Source organism: Magallana gigas, chromosome 4 (assembly GCF_963853765.1).
Source record: "Magallana gigas chromosome 4, xbMagGiga1.1, whole genome shotgun sequence".
NCBI lineage: Eukaryota > Metazoa > Mollusca > Bivalvia > Ostreida > Ostreidae > Magallana > Magallana gigas.
Window position 1 is genome coordinate 2,746,878 of NC_088856.1, and position 22,265 is coordinate 2,769,142.

The 22,265-nt window shown below is 34.4% G+C and overlaps 1 protein-coding gene across 1 annotated transcript in view; it reads right to left on the bottom strand.

The window, feature by feature from the left end:
• LOC117682118 (uncharacterized) overlaps positions 1–22,265 on the bottom strand; it is a 43,606-nt gene that overhangs the window by 15,341 nt on the left and 6,000 nt on the right. The window contains exons 6-9 of the mRNA XM_066080913.1: positions 21,737–21,825; positions 20,686–20,805; positions 16,174–16,293; positions 15,318–15,437 (exon numbers count right to left, since the gene is read on the bottom strand). Coding sequence (XP_065936985.1) covers positions 15,318–15,437; positions 16,174–16,293; positions 20,686–20,805; positions 21,737–21,825 — 449 coding nt within the window. The remainder of the gene's footprint in view (positions 1–15,317; positions 15,438–16,173; positions 16,294–20,685; positions 20,806–21,736; positions 21,826–22,265) is intronic.

Sequence of the window (22,265 nt, forward strand, 5' to 3'; positions counted from 1 at the left end):
TTAAATGACTGTTGTTTACCTCGCGTACACTCGTGACTTTTATAACTTTACCCACACTTGATCGATGAATACACTGGAATGAAAAATGTTGTCACGTGACATGTTAAAGAGCTACAAGTGAAAAGCTGTCAATGTGACAGCAAACCTGTTTTTCTTTAATGTGAACTGTATCCATAATCCATGTCAACCCGTATCCAGTGAAATGGAGTACCTTATATGCAATATTTTGCCAAAAAAGTTCAAAAGCTGGTATTTTATCACAAATTATCGGAAATCAAAATCCTAGCAATATGCACACCTCTGATATATGTACAATTGATCTGCAAAAGAACAACTTCCTATCTTGAGAACTGTAGGAGGAGTTATCCGTACAATGAGGGTATCCTTGAGGGCAGCCGCCCGCCCGCCATTTTCACCATTTTAATAACCGGATTTTTCCGTTGTTACCATATTGACAGGCACATCACTATAATTTACTATGGCCCATCCATTATTTTCATTTTTATTCAAAAATTACAAATGGCTACAAACCAGGATAATTTTCCGCTGTAATATTTTCTTAGGAATAGCGATAATTCTTTTATCCCCGCAACAGAAATGTGTCAGAACTATGGAAACTGTTTTAACGATGTCGTTTTTATTTACTCACATTTCACATTATTCATTATATAAAGAGAGGGCCCCAGAGAGTATTTATATACAGCATATCATTCTTTAATTGTTTTGTGTACAAGTATTTAACATACTCTAATTCATATAGAATTTCTAATGATCAACCAAAGTTTCAGCGTCAATCGTAGAATTATAAGCAAGATGAGCTCTAAATTTTGCTAGTTTTGAGTTATATTTTTTTCACATGAGTTTATTACATTCAGCTTAAGATTTTTAACTTGGTATTTCCTATTCGGCATTTAAAATGGAAAAAAATGAATGGCCTCAGATCTGTGTACAAACATAGAATTGTGAGCAAATCTCTGTATCTTACTTATAATTCGAAGCTTAACACTCAAATATGGCAAGTAAATAGAAAATGTAAACAATTAAACACAAAAAACATGCACCATAACAAATAAAGAACACAATTTATTTTTCAAAATGAATCATATACATGTATATACCTACATATTTCAGTCAGCGATATTAAACTCTATTTAAACTGAATAAACTCTAGAAAATACCGTGCATCTCAACAAAACATATTGCATTATTCTACCATTACGCAAAAGATGATACCGAATTACCGATAGCCTGAATGAATTGCATTTTAGTTCTTTCTTTATACATCAGGCAATCGGTTTTTAGAACGCAGTTCGCAGTTCGCAGTTCGCAATTGAATAGTGAACTGCGTTCTATAGAACGCAGTTCGCAATTCAAAATTTAGTGCGATTGAATAGTGAACTGCGTTCTATAGAACGCAGTTCGCAATTCAAAATTTAGAATTCATATTTGGGGCCCGCTTGCCTTATATGCAATTGAATAGTGAACTGCGTTCTACAGAACGCAGTTCGCAATTCAAAATTTAGAATTCATATTTGGGGCCCGCTTGCCTTATATGCAATTGAATAGTGAACTGCGTTCTACAGAACGCAGTTCGCAATTCAAAATTTAGAATTCATACTTGGGGCCCGCTTGCCTTATATGCAATTGAATAGTGAACTGCGTTCTATAGAACGCAGTTCGCAATTCAAAATTTAGAATTCATACTTGGGGCCCGCTTGCCTTATATGCAATTGAATAGTGAACTGCGTTCTATAGAACGCAGTTCGCAATTCAAAATTTAGAATTCATACTTGGGGCCCGCTTGCCTTATATGCAATTGAATAGTGAACTGCGTTCTATCTAGAACGCAGTTCGCAATTCAAAATTTAGAATTCATACTTGGGGCCCGCTTGCCTTATATGCAATTGAATAGTGAACTGCGTTCTACAGAACGCAGTTCGCAATTCAAAATTTAGAATTCATACTTGGGGCCCGCTTGCCTTATATGCAATTGAATAGTGAACTGCGTTCTATAGAACGCAGTTAGCAATTCAAAATTTATAATTCATACTTGGGGCCCGCTTGCCTTATATGCAATTGAATAGTGAACTGCGTTCTATAGAACGCAGTTCGCAATTCAAAATTTAGAATTCATACTTGGGGCCCGCTTGCCTTATATGCAATTGAATAGTGAACTGCGTTCTACAGAACGCAGTTCGCAATTCAAAATTTAGAATTCATACTTGGGGCCCGCTTGCCTTATATGCAATTGAATAGTGAACTGCGTTCTATAGAACGCAGTTCGCAATTCAAAATTTAGAATTCATACTTGGGGCCCGCTTGCCTTATATGCAATTGAATAGTGAACTGCGTTCTATAGAACGCAGTTCGCAATTCAAAATTTAGAATTCATACTTGGGGCCCGCTTGCCTTATATGCAATTGAATAGTGAACTGCGTTCTATAGAACGCAGTTCGCAATTCAAGATTTAGAATTCATATTTGGGGCCCCCTTGCCTTATATGCAATTGAATAGTGAACTGCGTTCTATAGAACGCAGTTCGCAATTCAAAATTTAGAATTCATATTTGGGGCCCCCTTGCCTTATATGCAATTGAATAGTGAACTGCGTTCTATAGAACGCAGTTCGCAATTCAAAATTTAGAATTCATACTTGGGGCCCGCTTGCCTTATATGCAATTGAATAGTGAACTGCGTTCTATAGAACGCAGTTCGCAATTCAAAATTTAGAATTCATACTTGGGGCCCGCTTGCCTTATATGCAATTGAATAGTGAACTGCGTTCTATCTAGAACGCAGTTCGCAATTCAAAATTTAGAATTCATACTTGGGGCCCGCTTGCCTTATATGCAATTGAATAGTGAACTGCGTTCTACAGAACGCAGTTCGCAATTCAAAATTTAGAATTCATACTTGGGGCCCGCTTGCCTTATATGCAATTGAATAGTGAACTGCGTTCTATAGAACGCAGTTAGCAATTCAAAATTTATAATTCATACTTGGGGCCCGCTTGCCTTATATGCAATTGAATAGTGAACTGCGTTCTATAGAACGCAGTTCGCAATTCAAAATTTAGAATTCATACTTGGGGCCCGCTTGCCTTATATGCAATTGAATAGTGAACTGCGTTCTACAGAACGCAGTTCGCAATTCAAAATTTAGAATTCATACTTGGGGCCCGCTTGCCTTATATGCAATTGAATAGTGAACTGCGTTCTATAGAACGCAGTTCGCAATTCAAAATTTAGAATTCATACTTGGGGCCCGCTTGCCTTATATGCAATTGAATAGTGAACTGCGTTCTATAGAACGCAGTTCGCAATTCAAAATTTAGAATTCATACTTGGGGCCCGCTTGCCTTATATGCAATTGAATAGTGAACTGCGTTCTATAGAACGCAGTTCGCAATTCAAGATTTAGAATTCATATTTGGGGCCCCCTTGCCTTATATGCAATTGAATAGTGAACTGCGTTCTATAGAACGCAGTTCGCAATTCAAAATTTAGAATTCATATTTGGGGCCCCCTTGCCTTATATGCAATTGAATAGTGAACTGCGTTCTATAGAACGCAGTTCGCAATTCAAAATTTAGAATTCATACTTGGGGCCCGCTTGCCTTATATGCAATTGAATAGTGAACTGCGTTCTATAGAACGCAGTTCGCAATTCAAATTGTTGAATAGTGAACTGCGTTCTATCTAGAACGCAGTTCGCATTTCAAAATTTTGAATTCATATTTGGGGCCCGCTTGCCTTATATGCAATTGAATAGTGAACTGCGTTCTATCTAGAACGCAGTTCGCAATTCAAAATTTAGAATTCATACTTGGGGCCCGCTTGCCTTATATGCAATTGAAGAGTGAACTGCGTTCTATCTAGAACGCAGTTCGCAATTCAAAATCTAGAATTCATATTTGGGGCCCGATTGCTTTATATGCAATTGAATAGTGAACTGCGTTCTATCTAGAATGCAGTTCGCGATTCAAAATTTAGAATTTATATTTGGGGCCCGCTTGCCTTATATGCAATTGAATAGTGAACTGCGTTCTAGAACGCAGTTCGCAATTCATTTTTGGGGCCCGAAATTTTCAGGGGCATCTACTAGTGGTATTTCACTACCACTGTGAAATTTGGTGATGCAGTAATCTATAGTTTTTGAGATCTGTATGGTGTCCGGATAGGGCCATTTGCATTAGCGCGACATCGCGTTCAGATAAACGAGACATTGCGCTAACACATGTACACAACACACCGTCGCGCTAACGCAACTTTGCACAACACGCCGTCGCGCTAACACAACTTTGCACAACACGCCGTCGCGCTAACACAACTTTGCTTAACACGCCGTCGCGCTAACGCAACTTTGCAAGTTTCACAGTCTAGTAGGAAGTCGTGTCCGGAAATATTAGACTGCGCATGCTGAAATATGCATGCACACAAGCATGGATAAAAAATAAATAAAATGTACTTTGAAATATATATATTATTTTCATTTATTATCAGTGCATATGAATAAAAATATAGTTACTAAAGTGTCACTAGATAAGGATATGAATTTCGTGGATCATTGTTTAGTTGATCCACGAAATTAAATATTCATTGAAGTGCAATTTTAATTAACATTTTGTATTGATAGGTTCATTGGCCACTAATTTACGTATACTTGATATTGTGATTTTCACTTTATCCACGAAAATTGATGCCCTTGAATATCAATGAAACTACAGTATTCAATTGCATATAAGCCCGATTCTCAGAAACTATAGATAACTGCATCACCATATTTTCACAGTGGTAGTGAAATACCACTAGTAGATGCCCCTGAAAAATTCAGGTCCCGAATATGAATTCTAAATTTTGATTTGCGAATTGCTTTCTAGATAGAACGCAGTTCACTTTTCAATTGCATATAAGCCCGATTCTTAAACATAGGTAATAACAGATTACAAAGCTCACCGAGACGAGGGATCACCTTTTTGAGGAATCACCTTTATGAGACCACCTTTATCATATTATTTGAAAATCATAGTTAATGATCTTGGATATACATGGATACTGTTTTGACAAAATATCGTATAACAATAACATATAATAAAAATTGTATAATAATCATATGTTCATTTCATAGGGTATTATATGATACAATGTTTATCAATACGATAATATAAAATACTATATTGCATCCTATGATACCAGTACAATATATATCATATTTTTTTTTTTTTTTTTTTTTTTTTTTTTTTTTTTCTATATATATATTTTATTCAATAAATTACATTACAAGCGAGGCAACATCTCCGCAGAGACCCTCAGGTATATCGTCACCTGGGGTGCCAGGGGCCCCCTGGATCCGACAAGTTATAATTAATATCAATATTATATATGTATATATTCAGTTTGAGTTATGTCATTAATACAAGCATATAAAGAAAAATATTAATAATACACAGAAATAGTAGTTTTTCTAAATCATCTCGCAGGATGACATATTTAAGTATTTATAATAGTAACAATAGAACAGAAAGAAAAATTTATAATGTATGTTTGACATTTTAAGTATATTTGAAATACATATTATAGAAAATATAAAAATATACGTATATAACGAAAAGACTATCTCATTTAAACAAATATAATATGATGGATGATTTTCGTCCTTGAATTAAAAAAAAAAAGACGTTCATATAATGAAATACATGCACATATGGTTGCTGCCACAGGGGATATCATCACACATCTTACAGAGTCCTCGTTTTCCCCTATAGCAGCTCCACTGGAGAGACAGAAACCCTCCAGTAGCGTGGAATATGAAATTAATTTATAATTGGAAAGTAAATACATGCATAAGGAAAAAAAAAAAAGAAGATACATGAAGACTAGACATCCAGAAGATGTATACATGTACTCATATTAAACATAAGCCCATATCAGTTTTGTGATACATTGTTAATCATAGTTCAAAAATAATATTACAGCTTCTCAAATAAAAGCCTAAGCATATCTATGTTAAAATTACTATATTTTGATTTTTTCAGGGCTAAGTAAAATATTTTTGTGGACGTTTTCACGTGCGAAATTATGTCTTCTGGTTTTTCAATATCATCATTTATTCTACACCACATCTTGTATTTATAAATTCTAAGTGCTACAAACGATATAACATTATTATAAACGATAACTTTGTTATTGATTTCTTTATATAGTCCAACAATTACATGTTTCCATGAAACCACAAAATGTAAGATAATGCTAACAATATTCCATATTTTTTTGACATTTGTACAATCATATAGTAAATGTTTAATTGTTTCATTAGAGTGCTTACAATACAAGCATGCACTAGAATCGTTTTTCCATTTACTGAGATATTCTCTACTTATAAGTATGTTGTTTAATAGTTTATAGTTAAAATCTGCGATTTGTTTGTCAAACATGTTAACGACTTTGTTTATATAAATGTTTTTTATCCATTCTGATCCTTCAATATTAAGGTCCTTAAGTATTTTCTTGATATAGTATGGCTTTTCAAATTTGTGATCTCTAAAAATCTTATAGTAAAATTTACATTTTTTATCATCTATCGATTCATATATGTTACCATGAAATAGAAACTGCGGTCTGTGAATAACAGTCGTATGTTTAGCCAGACCTAGGTCAAACTGTTTTTTAAATTTATGAAATACGTTTTTCATTATAAAATATTCACAGATTAAATTGTTCTTTTGGGCTAATATATTCGAAAAGAATTCCAGTGGTTTTAGCCCATTTTCGTCAACAATATCTTTGACATATTTAAAACCTTTATTAAACCAGTTTTGAAAATAAAGTGTTTTGTTTTTAAACATGAACAACTTATTGCCCCAAATATGCTGTTGTAAAAATTCAGGGGTTGACATAGCATTTGCCTCTTTAGTGGTTTTTGAATAACTAAATGCTTCAAATATCTCTCTGTAAAATATTGGTAGCTTTTTTAGGAGAAAGTGGTTTTGCAGATCTATTTTATTTGTGTGTAATATATAAAGTATGTCATCATCTTTCAGTTTGAAATTTTCTAGAAAATAGAGCAAGTTATTTTCACCGTTTAATATATAAGATATCCAAGATGATTTAATAGCTTTGATTTTTGATTCTATATCTACTATTCCTATTCCGCCATATTTTACATCTCCAATAAGGGTTTTTCGTTTTATTCGATCCTTTTTATTCCAGATAAAATTGAAAATCAATCTATTTATAGATTTAATAATATCAGAACTTGGGGATGGTAATATTGATATATTGTAGATCAATCTGGAGATAGCTAGACTATTAATAATACATGTTTTTCCGAATATAGTTAATTTTCTTTTTTTCCACGATTCAAAAAGTCTCTCTAGTTCTTTCAGTTTATCTCCCCAATTTTTTTCAATGCACTTTTCTTTGTTGTGTCCAATATATGTACCTAGAACTTTTGTACAGTCAAAGTTGATCTTAATTCCATGTATTGTGTTTTCTGTTCCTTTCAAATCACCAAGAAGCATACATTCTGTTTTATCTATATTTAACGACATGCCAGATATCGAACCAAAACTATTTATACATTGTAGCGCAGCCTTTAGTGATTGTTTGTCTCTAAGCGGTAATGTAGCGTCGTCTGCATGTTGAATCAATTTTATTTCTTTTGTCATATATTGGGTTTTGAAACCAGCAATTTCTTTGTTTTCCATAATGGTTAAAGATAGTATTTCCGTCACAAAAAGAAATATTATAGCGGAGACAGGACATCCCTGCCTAATGCCTCTATTCATAGAGCATGTTTTTGTAATCCATCCGTTATTTTTTAATCTAAATTTTGGTTCATTATAGAGTATGAATATCCAGCTGAGGAAGTTATCACCAAAGTTAAATCTTTTGAGAGTTTCAAAAATAAAATTCCATTCAACAGAATCAAATGCTTTTTTAAAATCAAGGAAAAGAAGAATTTCGTTATAATTTTCATTTTCGCAAAAGTCAAATATATCATGTATGGTTCGAGCGTTTATCCCGATGTATCTCCCTTTGATATAAGCAGATTGATGTTTACTTATAAGACGGTCTATTACTTTTTGAAGCCTATTTGCTAAGACAATAGCAATAATTTTATAATCCGTGTTTGTGAGACTAATAGGTCGATAATTTGCAAGATTTGATTTGTCCCCCTTTTTAAATATAAGCGTAATTAAGGAGAGCTTTTGTGAAGAAGTCATATTTTTATCATTAAAAGTTTGGAGTAGACAATTATAAAAGCGAGTTCTAAGTTCTGGCCAAAAGGTTTGATAAAATTCCCCCGGTAAACCATCAAGTCCAGGGGATTTATTCAACTTTAACATTGTAACTGCTATATCACATTCATTTATTGTAGGGAATTGTTCCAAAGATTGTTTTTCTTCATCATTAAGAATATTTACAAAGTCTATTTTATCGAGATAGGTCTTGATATTATTTTCATGAATGCCTATAGATTGATAGAGTTCTGTATAGAAATTACATAGTTCCCCTAAAATGTCATTACTATTAGTTATGAATTCTTGTCCTTTTTTTATGGATTTGATATTGTTGCTATTCTGATGTGTTGCCTCTAGCTTTAGAAAATAAGAAGAGTTAATCTCTCCTTCATCGATCCACTTTCCGCGTGAACGTATTTGAGCACCTTTTGCTTTCTTATCGATAAGATCTTTTAGTTCCTTTTCTAATTGCCGTTTTTTGTTTATATCTATTGAATTTGTGTTTGGTCCATCTATTTCACTCAGTTTATTTTCAATTTCCTTAATCTTAATTTTGCAGGATTTATTTATCATTTTACTTTGATTTATTGAGTATTCTTTAATTTTGCTTTTTAGAGTATCCCAGTCTGCGTGAGCATTGTTACTTGTATCAAAGTTCCGTATAAGTTGTTTCATCCCATTTACAAACTGATTTTCTTTTAAAAGGGAGGTGTTTAATTTCCAATACCCGGGTCCTCTTTGGTTAGAATTGATATCAAAAGTTACTTTAATACATTTATGATCAGACATTCTCGTTCCCCCAGAGTGCGTACCAGGTATCTCCCGGAGTACAATGTTTTTTACTTGATATGCATAGGAATCTGAGACAAGAGCATAGTCGATGCGGCTTTTGGGTACGTTTTCCCCATTACACCAGGTGTATCCTATATCCCCTGGTCTCAGGTTTGACCATGTATCAATTAAACTGTTACCCGTAAGTACTTTTTTAAACGTCTTTATACTTTGATCATCATTAATTTTTTCTAGGTTGCAATTGAAATCTCCTGCTATAAAGATATTTTCACTATTTATAGAAAATTTTCGAATCCATGAATTTATTTTTTCAAAAAACGTTTTTCGATCATTTTGATTATTTGGGGCGTAAACATTTATTATTGAAAAAGTTTTGTCATCAAAAATATAGTTCAAAAAAAGTATCCTTCCTTCATTTGATTTGTGAGTATCAAGAATTTCTATTTCAATATTTTTCTTAAACAAAATCGAAGTGCCTCTGCTAAATGGCGAATCAGAAAAATTGTGTATCGAGTTTCCAAACCACCTTGTATTATACTTAAATTCATGTTTTTCGATAAAATGCGTTTCCTGTAATAATATTATATCAGCATCAATGTCATTTAACCATGTGTATAATTTTGTTCTTTTTTCTAAGGAGTTAAGCCCTCTACAATTAAGTGACAAAATATTTAAAAACTCCATTGATTACATGTCTGCATTTCTGACATTTAACGTACAATATAATTACATAATAATGCAATATTATAATTAGGATCTGTTCTTCTGGTTTCTTACCGACTGTTTCCGCTGCGGTGCATTCGGACGTCGTGATCGGCCAATGTCGGTAAGTATTTGGCCCATGGTGTTTTTGCCTGGCCACGCCTTCATCCCGGTGTACATTGTGCCTTTTTTGTCGAGCCCGGATCCCCAGTAGTCGTCAAAAGCGGCTTCCACGAGTAAGGTGGATGACCCAGTTGCAGATATCATATAATACAATAAAATACTGTAATAAATAATGATGAAATATGATATTGTAACATATGATATGACATTGTATCTTGTTATACATTATTGTATTTGATCACATAATACAATATCATAATATATTATGATATTGATATGATATGATACATTATAATAATATATGATACAATATCATATCACATAATGCATCACAATATTATACTGTATAATATTATAGCATGATATTGCATTGTATGATATTGTATCATATTTAATACAATGTAGGATATTGTATCATATGATACAATAAAATTAGCTACAACATTGTATCATATTAATTGATACAATATCATGTGATATAGTACTATATTATATCATACAATATCATAGTATACTTTATTGTATTATATGATACAATATCACATTATACAATATCATATAATACATTTTCATATATTGATATAATAATATATTATATAAACCAATCTCATTTTATACAATATCGTATCATATGATATGATATATATTATACAATATCATATCATATGATACTATATTATGTTGCAATATCATATGAAATAGCATGTGATAAAATATAATATATGTGATATTATACAATATCATATTATACAATATTGTATCATAATAAACAATACTATACATAACAATATCACAATACAATATCATATCATAATGTACAAAAAAAATTGATACAATATCATATCGTATCATATAACTTTTTACAATATAATATATGATATAATATTGTTTCATATAAAACAATAGTGTATCATATCATACAATACTATATCATAGGAATCATATTATATCATTTAACAACGAACACATCTATCAAGCAGGTTTTAGATAGGATAATTTTTTTTAGCAACTTTGATAATGGAGATCTGCATCTGAAGCTACCTCTGCAGTTCATTAATATTATAGTTAAATCAACTATGCAAGCTATTATCTATAAAATTTGTGACCTGTTCCAAAAAAACAAATCTCATCCAGCATCCGAAACATACGCCTCAGATTCAGCATTCAAGCCTGCCAGGTGCATCAGTATCATAAGACGTATCATCCATGCAAGTTTTATGAAGTTAGGACCAGTAATAACTAAGATATAATCATCAGAGGGCACCTGCTCCAAAAACTTTAACAAACTCTTAAAACTTTAACCTCCTTCAGCATCCGAAACCTATGGCTCAGATTCAGCATTCATGCCTGTCAGGTGCATCAGTATTATAAGACGCACCATCCATATAAGTTTGGTGAAGTTAAGACCAGTGATAACTAAGTTATAATCATCAAAGCGCACCTGCTCCAAAACTTTAACCAGCTCTAAAAACCTTAACCTCATCCAGCATCCGAAACTTATGGCTCAGATTCGGCATTCCTTCCTGTCAGAAGCATCAGTATCATACGACACACCATATATGCAAGTTTGGTGAAGTTAGGACCAGTAATAACTAAGATATAATCATCAAAGGGCACCTGCTCCAAAAACTTTAACCAGCTCTTAAAACCTTAACCTCATCCAGCATCTGAAACCTATGGCTCAGATTCAGCATTCAAGCCTGCCAGGTATATCAGTATCATAAGACGCACCCTCTATGCAAATTAGTGAAGTTAGCACCAGTAATAACTAAGATATAATCATCAAAGGGCACCTGCTCCAAAAACGCTAACCAGCTCTAAAAACCTTAACCTTATCCACCATCTGAAACCTATGGCTCAGATTCAGCATTCAAGCCTGCCAGGTATATCAGTATCATAAGACGCACCATCTATGCAAATTTAGTGAAGTTAGGACCAGTAATAACTAAGATATAATCATCAAAGGGCACCTGCTCCAAAAACGTTAACCAGCTCTAAAAACCTTAACCTTATCCAGCATCTGAAACCTAAGGCTCAGATTCAGCATTAAAGCATGTCTGATGCATCAGTATCATAAGATGCACCATCCATGCAAGTTTGGTAAAGTTAGGACCAGTAGTAACCTAATGATTGCTATCAAAGGGCACCTGCACCAAAAACTCTAACTTGCTCCAAAAACCTTAACCTCCTCCAGCATCTGAAACTCATGGCCCTGATTCAGCATTCAGGTCTTTCAAGTCCATGAGTAGGTCAAGATGCATCATCCATGCAAGTTTGGTGAAGATAGGACAAGTAATAACTTAGATACAGGACCTGCAACAAAAACTTTAACCAGGTTCGGACGCCGACGCCGACGCCGAGGGTATAGCATAAGCTCCCCCCGACTTCGTTTCGGTGAGCTAAAAAGTACCCAAATATGAATTCTAAATTTGAATTGCAAACTGCGTTCTAGATAGAACGCAGTTCACTATTCAATTGCATATAAGGCAAGCGGGCCTCAAATATGAATTCTAAATTTTGAATTGCGAACTGCGTTCTATAGAACGCAGTTCACTATTCAATTGCATATAAGGCAAGCGGTTCCCAAATATGAATTCTAAATTTTGAATTGCGAACTGCGTTCTATAGAATGCAGTTCACTATTCAATTACATATAAGGCAAGCGGGCCCCAAGTATGAATTCTAAATTTTGAATTGTTCTAGATAGAACGCAGTTCACTATTCAATTGCATATAAGGCAAGCGGGCCCCAAATATGAATTCTAAATTTTGAATCGCGAACTGCGTTCTATAGAACGCAGTTCACTATTCAATTGCATATAAGGCAAGCGGGCCCCAAATATGAATTCTAAATTTTGAATCGCAAACTGCGTTCTATAGAACGAAGTTCACTATTCAATTGCATATAAGGCAAGCGGGCCCCAAATATGAATTCTAAATTTTGAATTGCGAACTGTGTTCTATTCAATTGCATATAAGGCAAGCGGGTCCCAAATATGAATTCTAAATTTTGAATTGCGAACTGCGTTCTATAGAACGCAGTTCACTATTCAATTGCATATAAGGCAAGCGGGCCCCAAATATGAATTCTAAATTTTGAATTGCGAACTGCGTTCTATAGAACGCAGTTCACTATTCAATTGCATATAAGGCAAGCGGGCCCCAAGTATGAATTCTAAATTTTGAATAGCGAACTGCGTTTTATAGAACGCAGTTCACTATTCAATTGCATATAAGGCAAGCGGGCCCCAAGTATGAATTCTAAATTTTGAATTGCGAACTGCGTTCTATAGAACGCAGTTCACTATTCAATTGCATATAAGGCAAGCGGGCCCCAAGTATGAATTCTAAATTTTGAATTGCGAACTGCGTTCTATAGAACGCAGTTCGCTATTCAATTGCATAGAAGGCAAGCGGGCCCCAAGTATGAATTCTAAATTTTGAATTGCGAACTGCGTTCTATAGAACGCAGTTCACTATTCAATTGCATAGAATTGCATATAAGGCAAGCGGGCCCCAAATATGAATTCTAAATTTTGAATTGCGAACTGCGTTCTATAGAACGCAGTTCACTATTCAATCGCACTAAATTTTGAATTGCGAACTGCGTTCTATAGAACGCAGTTCACTATTCAATTGCGAACTGCGAACTGCGAACTGCGTTCTAAAAACCGATTGCCTATACATCAGATGTTGCTTAATTTGCGCAGGTACAGTTAACTGTTTGATTTACCGAAGTCTCTGTTTGATTTGATACGTAAAAATCAGGAAATACAAACGACAGTTCCCAGATTAACGCAAAGCATAAATGAAAACGAAACGAAAATCACAACAAGCTAACACCACCGTCATATGTGAAAACTGTCAATGCATTGAACTATTTAGCCTCTATTTACTTCACAAAATCGGCACCAATGTATTTTGCATGTTTCAAAGATTCCCTTCGTACACGGACTGTTGCACAACAAACAAATTCATCATTGTCAGATCGACCCGTTTATCATATAGTGTCATGGCTGCTTTAAACAAAGAACCTCGTTTTAGAATTATGGAATACGAGTCTTGGTAAAATGGGTATGCAAACCCGGACCGGGGCAAAATAAAAGCCGGGGCAGATCGGCAATCGTCAATTCCAATTACGCATTATTTTGCAGCAATATTTACAGCGAATACAAATATACTGGTCAGTAAATATCTTGAAATTTTAATGAGATTGGCAAATTAATAACTGTCAATCTTTTGTTTTGCCCTGGCCCGGTCATGCTTACCCATTTTACCAAGACTCATGGATGCTATAAATTGCTTGAAACACGCCTTTTCTTTCTACTTATTTTCGTAAAAACTCCGATTTGAAACAGAATTAGCCCATAATTTTTGCAATTAATATTTTCCTTCCCATAAGGATTATTCATGCTAAATTACGTTGAATTTGCCTCAGGAGTTCTTGAGAAGAAAATTTTTTAAAATGCACCCCCTTTTTTACAGTTTTGAGGTTTTCTCCGCTTTCAATGAAAATTTTTCTTTCATTTCTGCAATTTTTATTCATCTTTCAATAAGAATGCTTTGAGCCGAATTTGGTTGAATATGGTTAAGTGGTTTTAGAGAAGAAGTTCAAAATGTGAAAAGTTTACAGACGGACAGACAGACGGACGGACAGACGGACGACGGACAAAATGTGATCAGAATAGCTCACTTGAGCTTTCAGCTCAGGTGAGCTAAAATCATTTGTTTCTCCAAATAATCGATTTAATGTTAATGACCACCTTTATAAACTGTGTAGGGTCTCTAGGTAACTTATACTGGTCTGGTCTTATGAATACATGAACGAATTTAGTCAAATTTAATTTCTTTTTGTAAATCGATTTGAATCACGTCATGGAAAGAATGATATCCCATATGTCAGCTAATTTGTAAAACACTGCTAATGTAAAGTATACTATGTAAAAAAGCGTAAAGGGCTGATGCACATCTATCACAGGAAGGTGTGATTTGATATTTACATAATTAAGTTACATGTCCCTGAATTGATCGAAGGGTGTTTGTAACATAAACAGCTCATTTTGGGACGCCGACTGTAGCTGGATCACTACATGGATATCTTGGATGGTTGTTACAGTCTTCAAGTTGGTAGTGCTTGGGTTGCAGGCATAGTATTCTTCAGGTTGTTGTTTGTATTCTACCTGTGATGTTTAGGGTCAATGCATCATATCTTGCCAACTACTGAAGAGTTTAATATAGTTGTATGACATTCGGAGTTCAGTGAAGTGTTTTCCGTTAGTTTATTACTAATTACCTGATAATTATGGAGGCCTTAGTTAAACCAACAGTGTTATTCTTTATTCTTGCATTTGCCTGGGGTTGCCTTTCTCAAGATTTTAAGGTTCGTCAACAAAATCGTAAGACACTAAAGTGTCTTTGATTAAGTCATTGCAGTCTCCGATTTATTTTTTTAAAACCTACCTGACGAGATTTTGGTTTTTGGGTGTCTTTCTTCTTTTCCTGTTTGAGACCCGCTACTTCAGCTGAGTATCGCTTCTTTTCCTTTACTTGTTCTGTAATCAATTCTTCTCCTTCCATGACCTAAAGACAGTTAGCTTTGCAGATGTTATTTAGACTTTTCGTATTGATAATTATTCTTTACAGACCAAGGCTTTAAAACTACTACTAAAAGTATTGCGACTGATTACAAAATATTAAAAATAATCATGAATTTCTGATTTTGAAATAAAATTCAAGTCACTGAATATGATTTGTTTTTTTATTACAAAGCAGTGTGTGCAGGAGACAATGGTTAAAAAGGATTATATCACTAGCAAAGTGGCGTCTGCTTTGCCTTTAATTAGAACAACAGAGCATAGCGCTATTGACGTCTGTATTCCGTAGGTGACAAGCAGACATTTTTAGGAAATATGACTTTTGTTTTGTCGCGTTCATCGCTATTTGCTTGTATTTTATTGCCCTGTAACAATTGTGAGTTGGTTGTAACCTAAACGACATGTTTTGCATAGACCAAAGTTATAAATGTACACCGTTTTAGGTGTCAATAAATTACTGGTTATTTTTGTGAATTTTGGGGTTCCATGCAAAGTATGTATTTTTTTTTTGTATATTTCTTAGTTGTAGCTATTCAAATTCATAAAGATCAATGAACTGAATCATCTTGTTTGCTGTTTGAAATCTAATATGGTTGCATTCCATACGCATTATAGAGTGCTTGTTTGTCACATGCTTGTAAAGGTTTCGTTGAAATCTACCCAGGAACTGTTGTGTCGGTTGACTATATGGTTGTCTTGAGTTTGTTACCTAAGATACTTACCTGAAGAGATTTTGGTCGTTGCATGACTGTTTTCTGTTCCTGTTCGAAATCCATTTCTAGAGTCCCCTGTAGTTCATTTTCCTTTACATTAAATGTATTTTCTTCTATTTCGTCGTTGACCTGAAGATGAAAACGTTTGCTGTTCATTTTTATTACGCAAATTTTGACTTGGTTTTAACGACATTATTTATCAGGGAAGAAACATTGTCCCACGCTAAGGAAATATATTAACTAAAGTATTTCTCTATTGGAAAGTAATGGATGCAACATTTTTCTGATAATGACCAAAGACCAAAGGACATGTTTACATGTCACGGGCATTCATTGTGTCAAATTTTAGCTTCTTATCATTTTCCATTTCCAAGATATGGCCAGAAGAATAATAATCGATTTTTTAAACAATGACCTTAAACTTGCACAACTGACTCTGTGTCAAGTTCATGACATAAGCAATTGTGATGTGAAGTACGAACAGCCCATGTTTTTTTTAAGACCGGACGCAGACAATGAAATTTTTTTTCCAATGACCTAAAACTTGCTCAAATGATCTAAGGTTAAAATCAAGACACATCCTAAGGTCATTAGCAATCTTTGTGTAAAGTAAGAACTTTAAGATGGATAGGGATCAGACACAAATTTTGCACTTCTATTTCCGGTGACCTCGAACTTGCCCAAATGACCTTGGGTCAAAATCAAGACACACCCTCAGACCGTAAGCAACCTTTGTGGTAAGTAAGAACTCTCAATATATATATATATATATATATATCAAGTCAGACCAACAGACAGATAGATATACGAACAAGGTCTTTCATTTATACCCTCCCAGACCTTGTTTGCAGGGGTATAAATGAAGTAATGTTGCCCAAAAACAAAGTCAACTTTTGTTTTTGATAGATAGAAGAGCAAAACTACTAACAAAGGACGTGTTTGGAAACATATGGTTGTAATTTTGCAAACAAGAACAAGTTTAATTTTATGCTGAATCCATTTTCTAAAAATATCTTTAACATCAAACGATTTCTTGTCATATTCCACCTCTCGGAGCAATTACGCTACAGATGGTATAAATCCTTGTATCCGTTAAGCTATAGCAAACCGCTACATTCGGTCGTCCGTGGTTTAGTTGTGTAGACTGGTTTCCTTTATGACGTGACCTAGTTTAGGAGTCGCAAAGGTTCAGTTACAATATAATCAACGAAGCTAAGAATCAGAAGCAATTTATTGAAATGGTTGGAATGTCCTGGTATTATTTCGAGCTAGTCGACATTAGAAAACATTGATCATACAATACTTTTTCGGACGAGCTGGCATTATTACAGTTACCAACAAGGATATATTAGTAATATTCTTAATCACAAAACTACAACTATACTTTAACTATTGCTTCAAAACTCTTCAATTACAAACAAACACTACAAGACCTTAATATCGAACATAGATAATTCTACAACTATAGTCCTACGTCATTACTGGCGATGTTAATACATGTATAGTAAAAAACGAAGACCCAAGATCACTTATTATGAAAGGGCCTAAATGTAGGGAGCCTAGATCCTTCACATGGCGTCGTAATTGTATACATATCATGAATTCTGTTGAAGATTACGCCAAGCGATGGGTCAATTTTGAAAAAGAAGACCTTGACATCTTGTCAGAGTGGGTTAAAAGCATCAGGTGTATATCAAAATCCCGTATTGAACGACTGAGAGGCCACATGTAATCCATCTATCCTTCTTTTTTCAATAAAGCAGAAGTGAGAAAAGAACTAGATAGATTGTACGATCAGTATGTACTGGTCCCTGCTGACAAGGCATGTAACAACATTATCTTTGTTTGTAAGGCAGTTTATACTAATTGCATTTTGAAAGAACTAGGTTTCTAGTCTATATTGGTTATCCTACTTAGCAGCCTTTCTAAGCAGGAAATACTTCAAAATCATAAATCGGTTTTTGATATCATTAATATGAACCGCTTTTCATATTTTTTTTAGATTTTTAAATATTTAAAATACGTCTGTACCTGCGCAGTTCGACAGGTATTTTAAGTGATTAAAAAGGCATTGCCCTGTTCTTGTATATTACATACAAAACAACATATAGCATCTATTAATCATTGTTTTTATATATTCTGGCAACACCTTTCGACAGTTTCGGGCAGAAACAAGCCAGTTCAAGAAATGTACAAGATGGCTGCACAAATCCCTTAACGTGCATCATTTGGGGTCTGAACTGAACTTTATTTATTTTACAACGATTGATAAACAAGTTCTACAACTTATATTAATATCTCTCGTTGGCACGGATGTTAGCGCGAGGGGGTCATTGGTGTAGGAAGAAGCAAAAGAACCCGGAGAGAACCCTTGTGTCCAAGCGGGCGAACGCCAAACCATATCACATACAACCACTGTCGAGAAGCGAGTGCTTTGTCAAATACGCTTCTTGGACACCTCGAGTTTGGTTTGGCTGTTACATACATTGTTGTTTTTGTGAAATGTGGGTTCTTGCTTGATATTTCGTATACATTTGTTAGTTGTAACCTATATGAGATGGTTCAACGAAATAAGCCATCTTTTTACCAGTTTCAGAGATTAAGATAGTTACTGGCTCTCTTGGTTTAACTAGAGGTACTGTGAGCAAGCTCACAATTGATACCCCCGCTAAGAAAAAATCATAACTCATGTATTTTTTCTATTATAGAATTATTGGATGAATCTATATCACCGTCCATTTTCTATATATAACCACTGCTCTATCTATACTACTATATTAAAATTATAAACTCGAAGTTTTGGTCTTTAATACCGAGAAATCGGAAGAATACTGCCTTACAAATTTCGTTAAAAGGCAAGCGTCAAAATTTATAGGGCAACATGGCGGACGTAACGTTATTTGAACTGATTATCTACACAAACGTTTGTTTACATATCAAACTTTAGGTCCTCGACAAAACAAAACATTTATTAGGTTTGTTACTGACTGTTTAAAGAAATTTGTGGGGTCGGTAAAGTCCATAGAAGGCGAGGCGGAGCCGAGCCTTCTATGGACTTTACCGACCCCACAAATTTCTTTAAACAGCCAGTAACAAACCTAATAAGTAATAATATATGGTATATGGGAGACATTTTAACTCTGGTGGCCTGTTCCGAGACAGTTAGATTATTCTAACTGATCAGAGTGTAGTGAAATTAACATTATAGCATTATTGTAGGCTTAAAGCTTGGTTATGTGAATCAACAATGCGGTGTGTCGATGTATCTATTCCGTGAATGTCCGATATCAGATGCAATGTGTCAACCCGTGCATGCACGGGTCAAAGTCTAGTTTTTTTAAACTATTAATGCTAATATGATTACACAAACCAATTTCTATTCTTTAAATTCCATTTAAGTTCAAGTCAACTGTTAATGCATGAAGACATTTGCATCCATATGTTAACAAACATGATTTGAATCAAACAAATGTCAAGCAGCCATTTAATATAAACATTTTAAATTATTGGTATATTGAGCCCAATTTTTCTTTAAACAATGACCTTGAACTTCCTCATTTCACCTTGGGTCAAAGTCATGGCACACTCTCAGGTTATAAGCAATCTTGATGTGAATTAAGAACTTCCAATATTTGTCCATTAGAAAGATATAGACTGGACCTGAATTTTGCACTTATCTGCCAGTAACCTTCGCCTTGCCCAAAAACCTTGGGTCAAGGTCATGACACACCCTGAGGTCATAAGCAATCTTTGTGTGAACTTGGAACTTCCAATATTTCTCCATAAGAAAGATATGGACCGGAAATGAATTTTGCACCTTTTTTTTCAGTGACCTTGACCTTGCCCAAATGACCTTGGTTCAAGGTCATGACACACCCTTAGGTCATAAGCAATCTTTGTGTGAACTTGGAACTTCCAATATTTCTCCATAAGAAAGATATGGACCGGAAATGAATTTTGCACTCTTTTTTTTCAGTGACCTTGACCTTGCCCAAATGACCTTGGTTCAAGGTCATGACACACCCTTAGGTCATGTGCAAACTTTGTGTGAAGTAAGAACTTCCAATGTTTCTCCATAAGAAAGATATGGACCGGACACGAATTTTGCACTTTTTTGTCAGTGACCTTGACCTTGCCCAAATAAGCTTGGTTTAAGGTCATGACACACCCTTAGGTCATAAGCATTCTTTGTGTGAAGTAAGTATGTCCAATGTTTCTCCATAAGAAAGATATGGACCGGACACGAATTGAACAGACAGACAGACAGACGGACGGACAAGGTGATTCCTATATACCCTTCAAACTTCGTTTGCGTTGGGTATAATGAGTACTATTATGTGTCATTATTAACATATGTCTGATAGTATGGAATCATCGTAAATTACCAAAGAGTGTTTGGTTGCCATATTTTTGTTTAAGTTTGGTCGATACCTGCCCACGGACTGTTGAGTAGGTCGCTACATTCCTCAAAGTGTGGGATGATTGCATGGCTATCTTGGATTTGTTATCTACGATACTTACCTGAGGGGACTTTGGTAGTTGCGTGTCTGTTTTCTGTTCCTGTTCGAGATCCATTACTGGAGCCCCCTGTTCCTCGTTTTCTTTTTCTTTAAATGTAATTTCTTCTACTTTTTCGTTGACCTAAAGATGATTACGTTTGCTGATCATTATTATTTTATTGAAAAGGGTTGAGGGCAATATCTATCATGTAAGCCCTTGAGGGACGACATATTGTCCGACAATATATTTGTTTAAAGTGGTATAAAATAACCAATGTTGCCCCAAAACACAGTCAACATTTGTGTGTTAGATAAAAAATCTACAGAAAAATGAAGGATTTGAAAACAAAAACCTGTTATATAACATAAAATTAGAGGAGTTAAATTTTGAGTTTAGTCTATTTCTATCAAACGATCTCTTGTTAAATTCCGCTGCTTGTAGCAATTAATCTACAGATGTTCTACCTATTTCTACTACTCAAATGCTTGTATCTGTTAAGCTAGCAAACTGATAGATTTGTGCGTCTAATGTTTACTTGTCTAGACTGCTTTTCAATTATGACGTCTCCTTGTTTCAGAGTTGCAAATGTACAACTACAGTAACATCAACGAATCTACGAATCAGAAGCAATTTATTGATATTAAAGACTAATTTCCTATAAAACGAGCATTCCGTTAGTTTAAAGTGTATACAAGAGTGAAATGTTAGTAAGAGGGATCAAATTAGATTGTCTAAACAAACTTTTAATATATATAATTTTCAATTCTTGACAAGTTCTCATAGGTATAATTTTTTCTTCAAAAAGTCAGTTCCGTTATTCTTCTTTGCATGTACCGTATATAGGGGTTTCAAAATTTGCGGAAATGGGGAAAACAAGTAACTTTTTAAATTTGTCAGTCACCCTTTTCCGATGTAATAAATTCCTTATTGAAATTATACCTGATATAATTACTGCGTATTTAATATTTTGCGATGTAAAAGTTATCGCCCAAAAATATGAGAAAATTGAAACATTGTAAAAATTACCGGTTGTACGGTAATTAGACTTTGGCCTTTGACATTTTAAACTTACCTCCTTCTGTAGTTTAGTTTTTTCAACGGTTTCTTCTTTCTCTTCGGCAGTTTTTGCTTCTTTAGTAGTTTTTGGGGGATTTAGCCAGACTAAAAAATTAAATGTCAAATAAATTCATTCGTGGTTCTAAATGAAGAAAAAAAATCTTGAGTACATTTCTTTATTTGCGGTCCTAAACCAAACTTTTACATATTTTAACTGATAATTTTAAGGGATTCAAAAAATCCTAATTGACAGTAAGGCATTTATAACCATTTACAAGAATTATAGAAAGATGTATAGGATTCTAGAGTGTGATTGAGCAGCAATGTCCGATGGTCACGTCGAAGTCCGATGTTGTTACATGCTTAAGTCCGATAGTTTAAAATGCAGTCGCTAAAGTCTGACAATCGAGACCAATACGCACAAAAAGGTTTGTCCCAACAAAACATGATGATTCGTTAAAGAATTCGAATAGTGTTTAGATAGCCTTTATGCAATGGCTCGATTAAATGACCCTTAAAGGGACATGGTCACGATTTTGATCAAA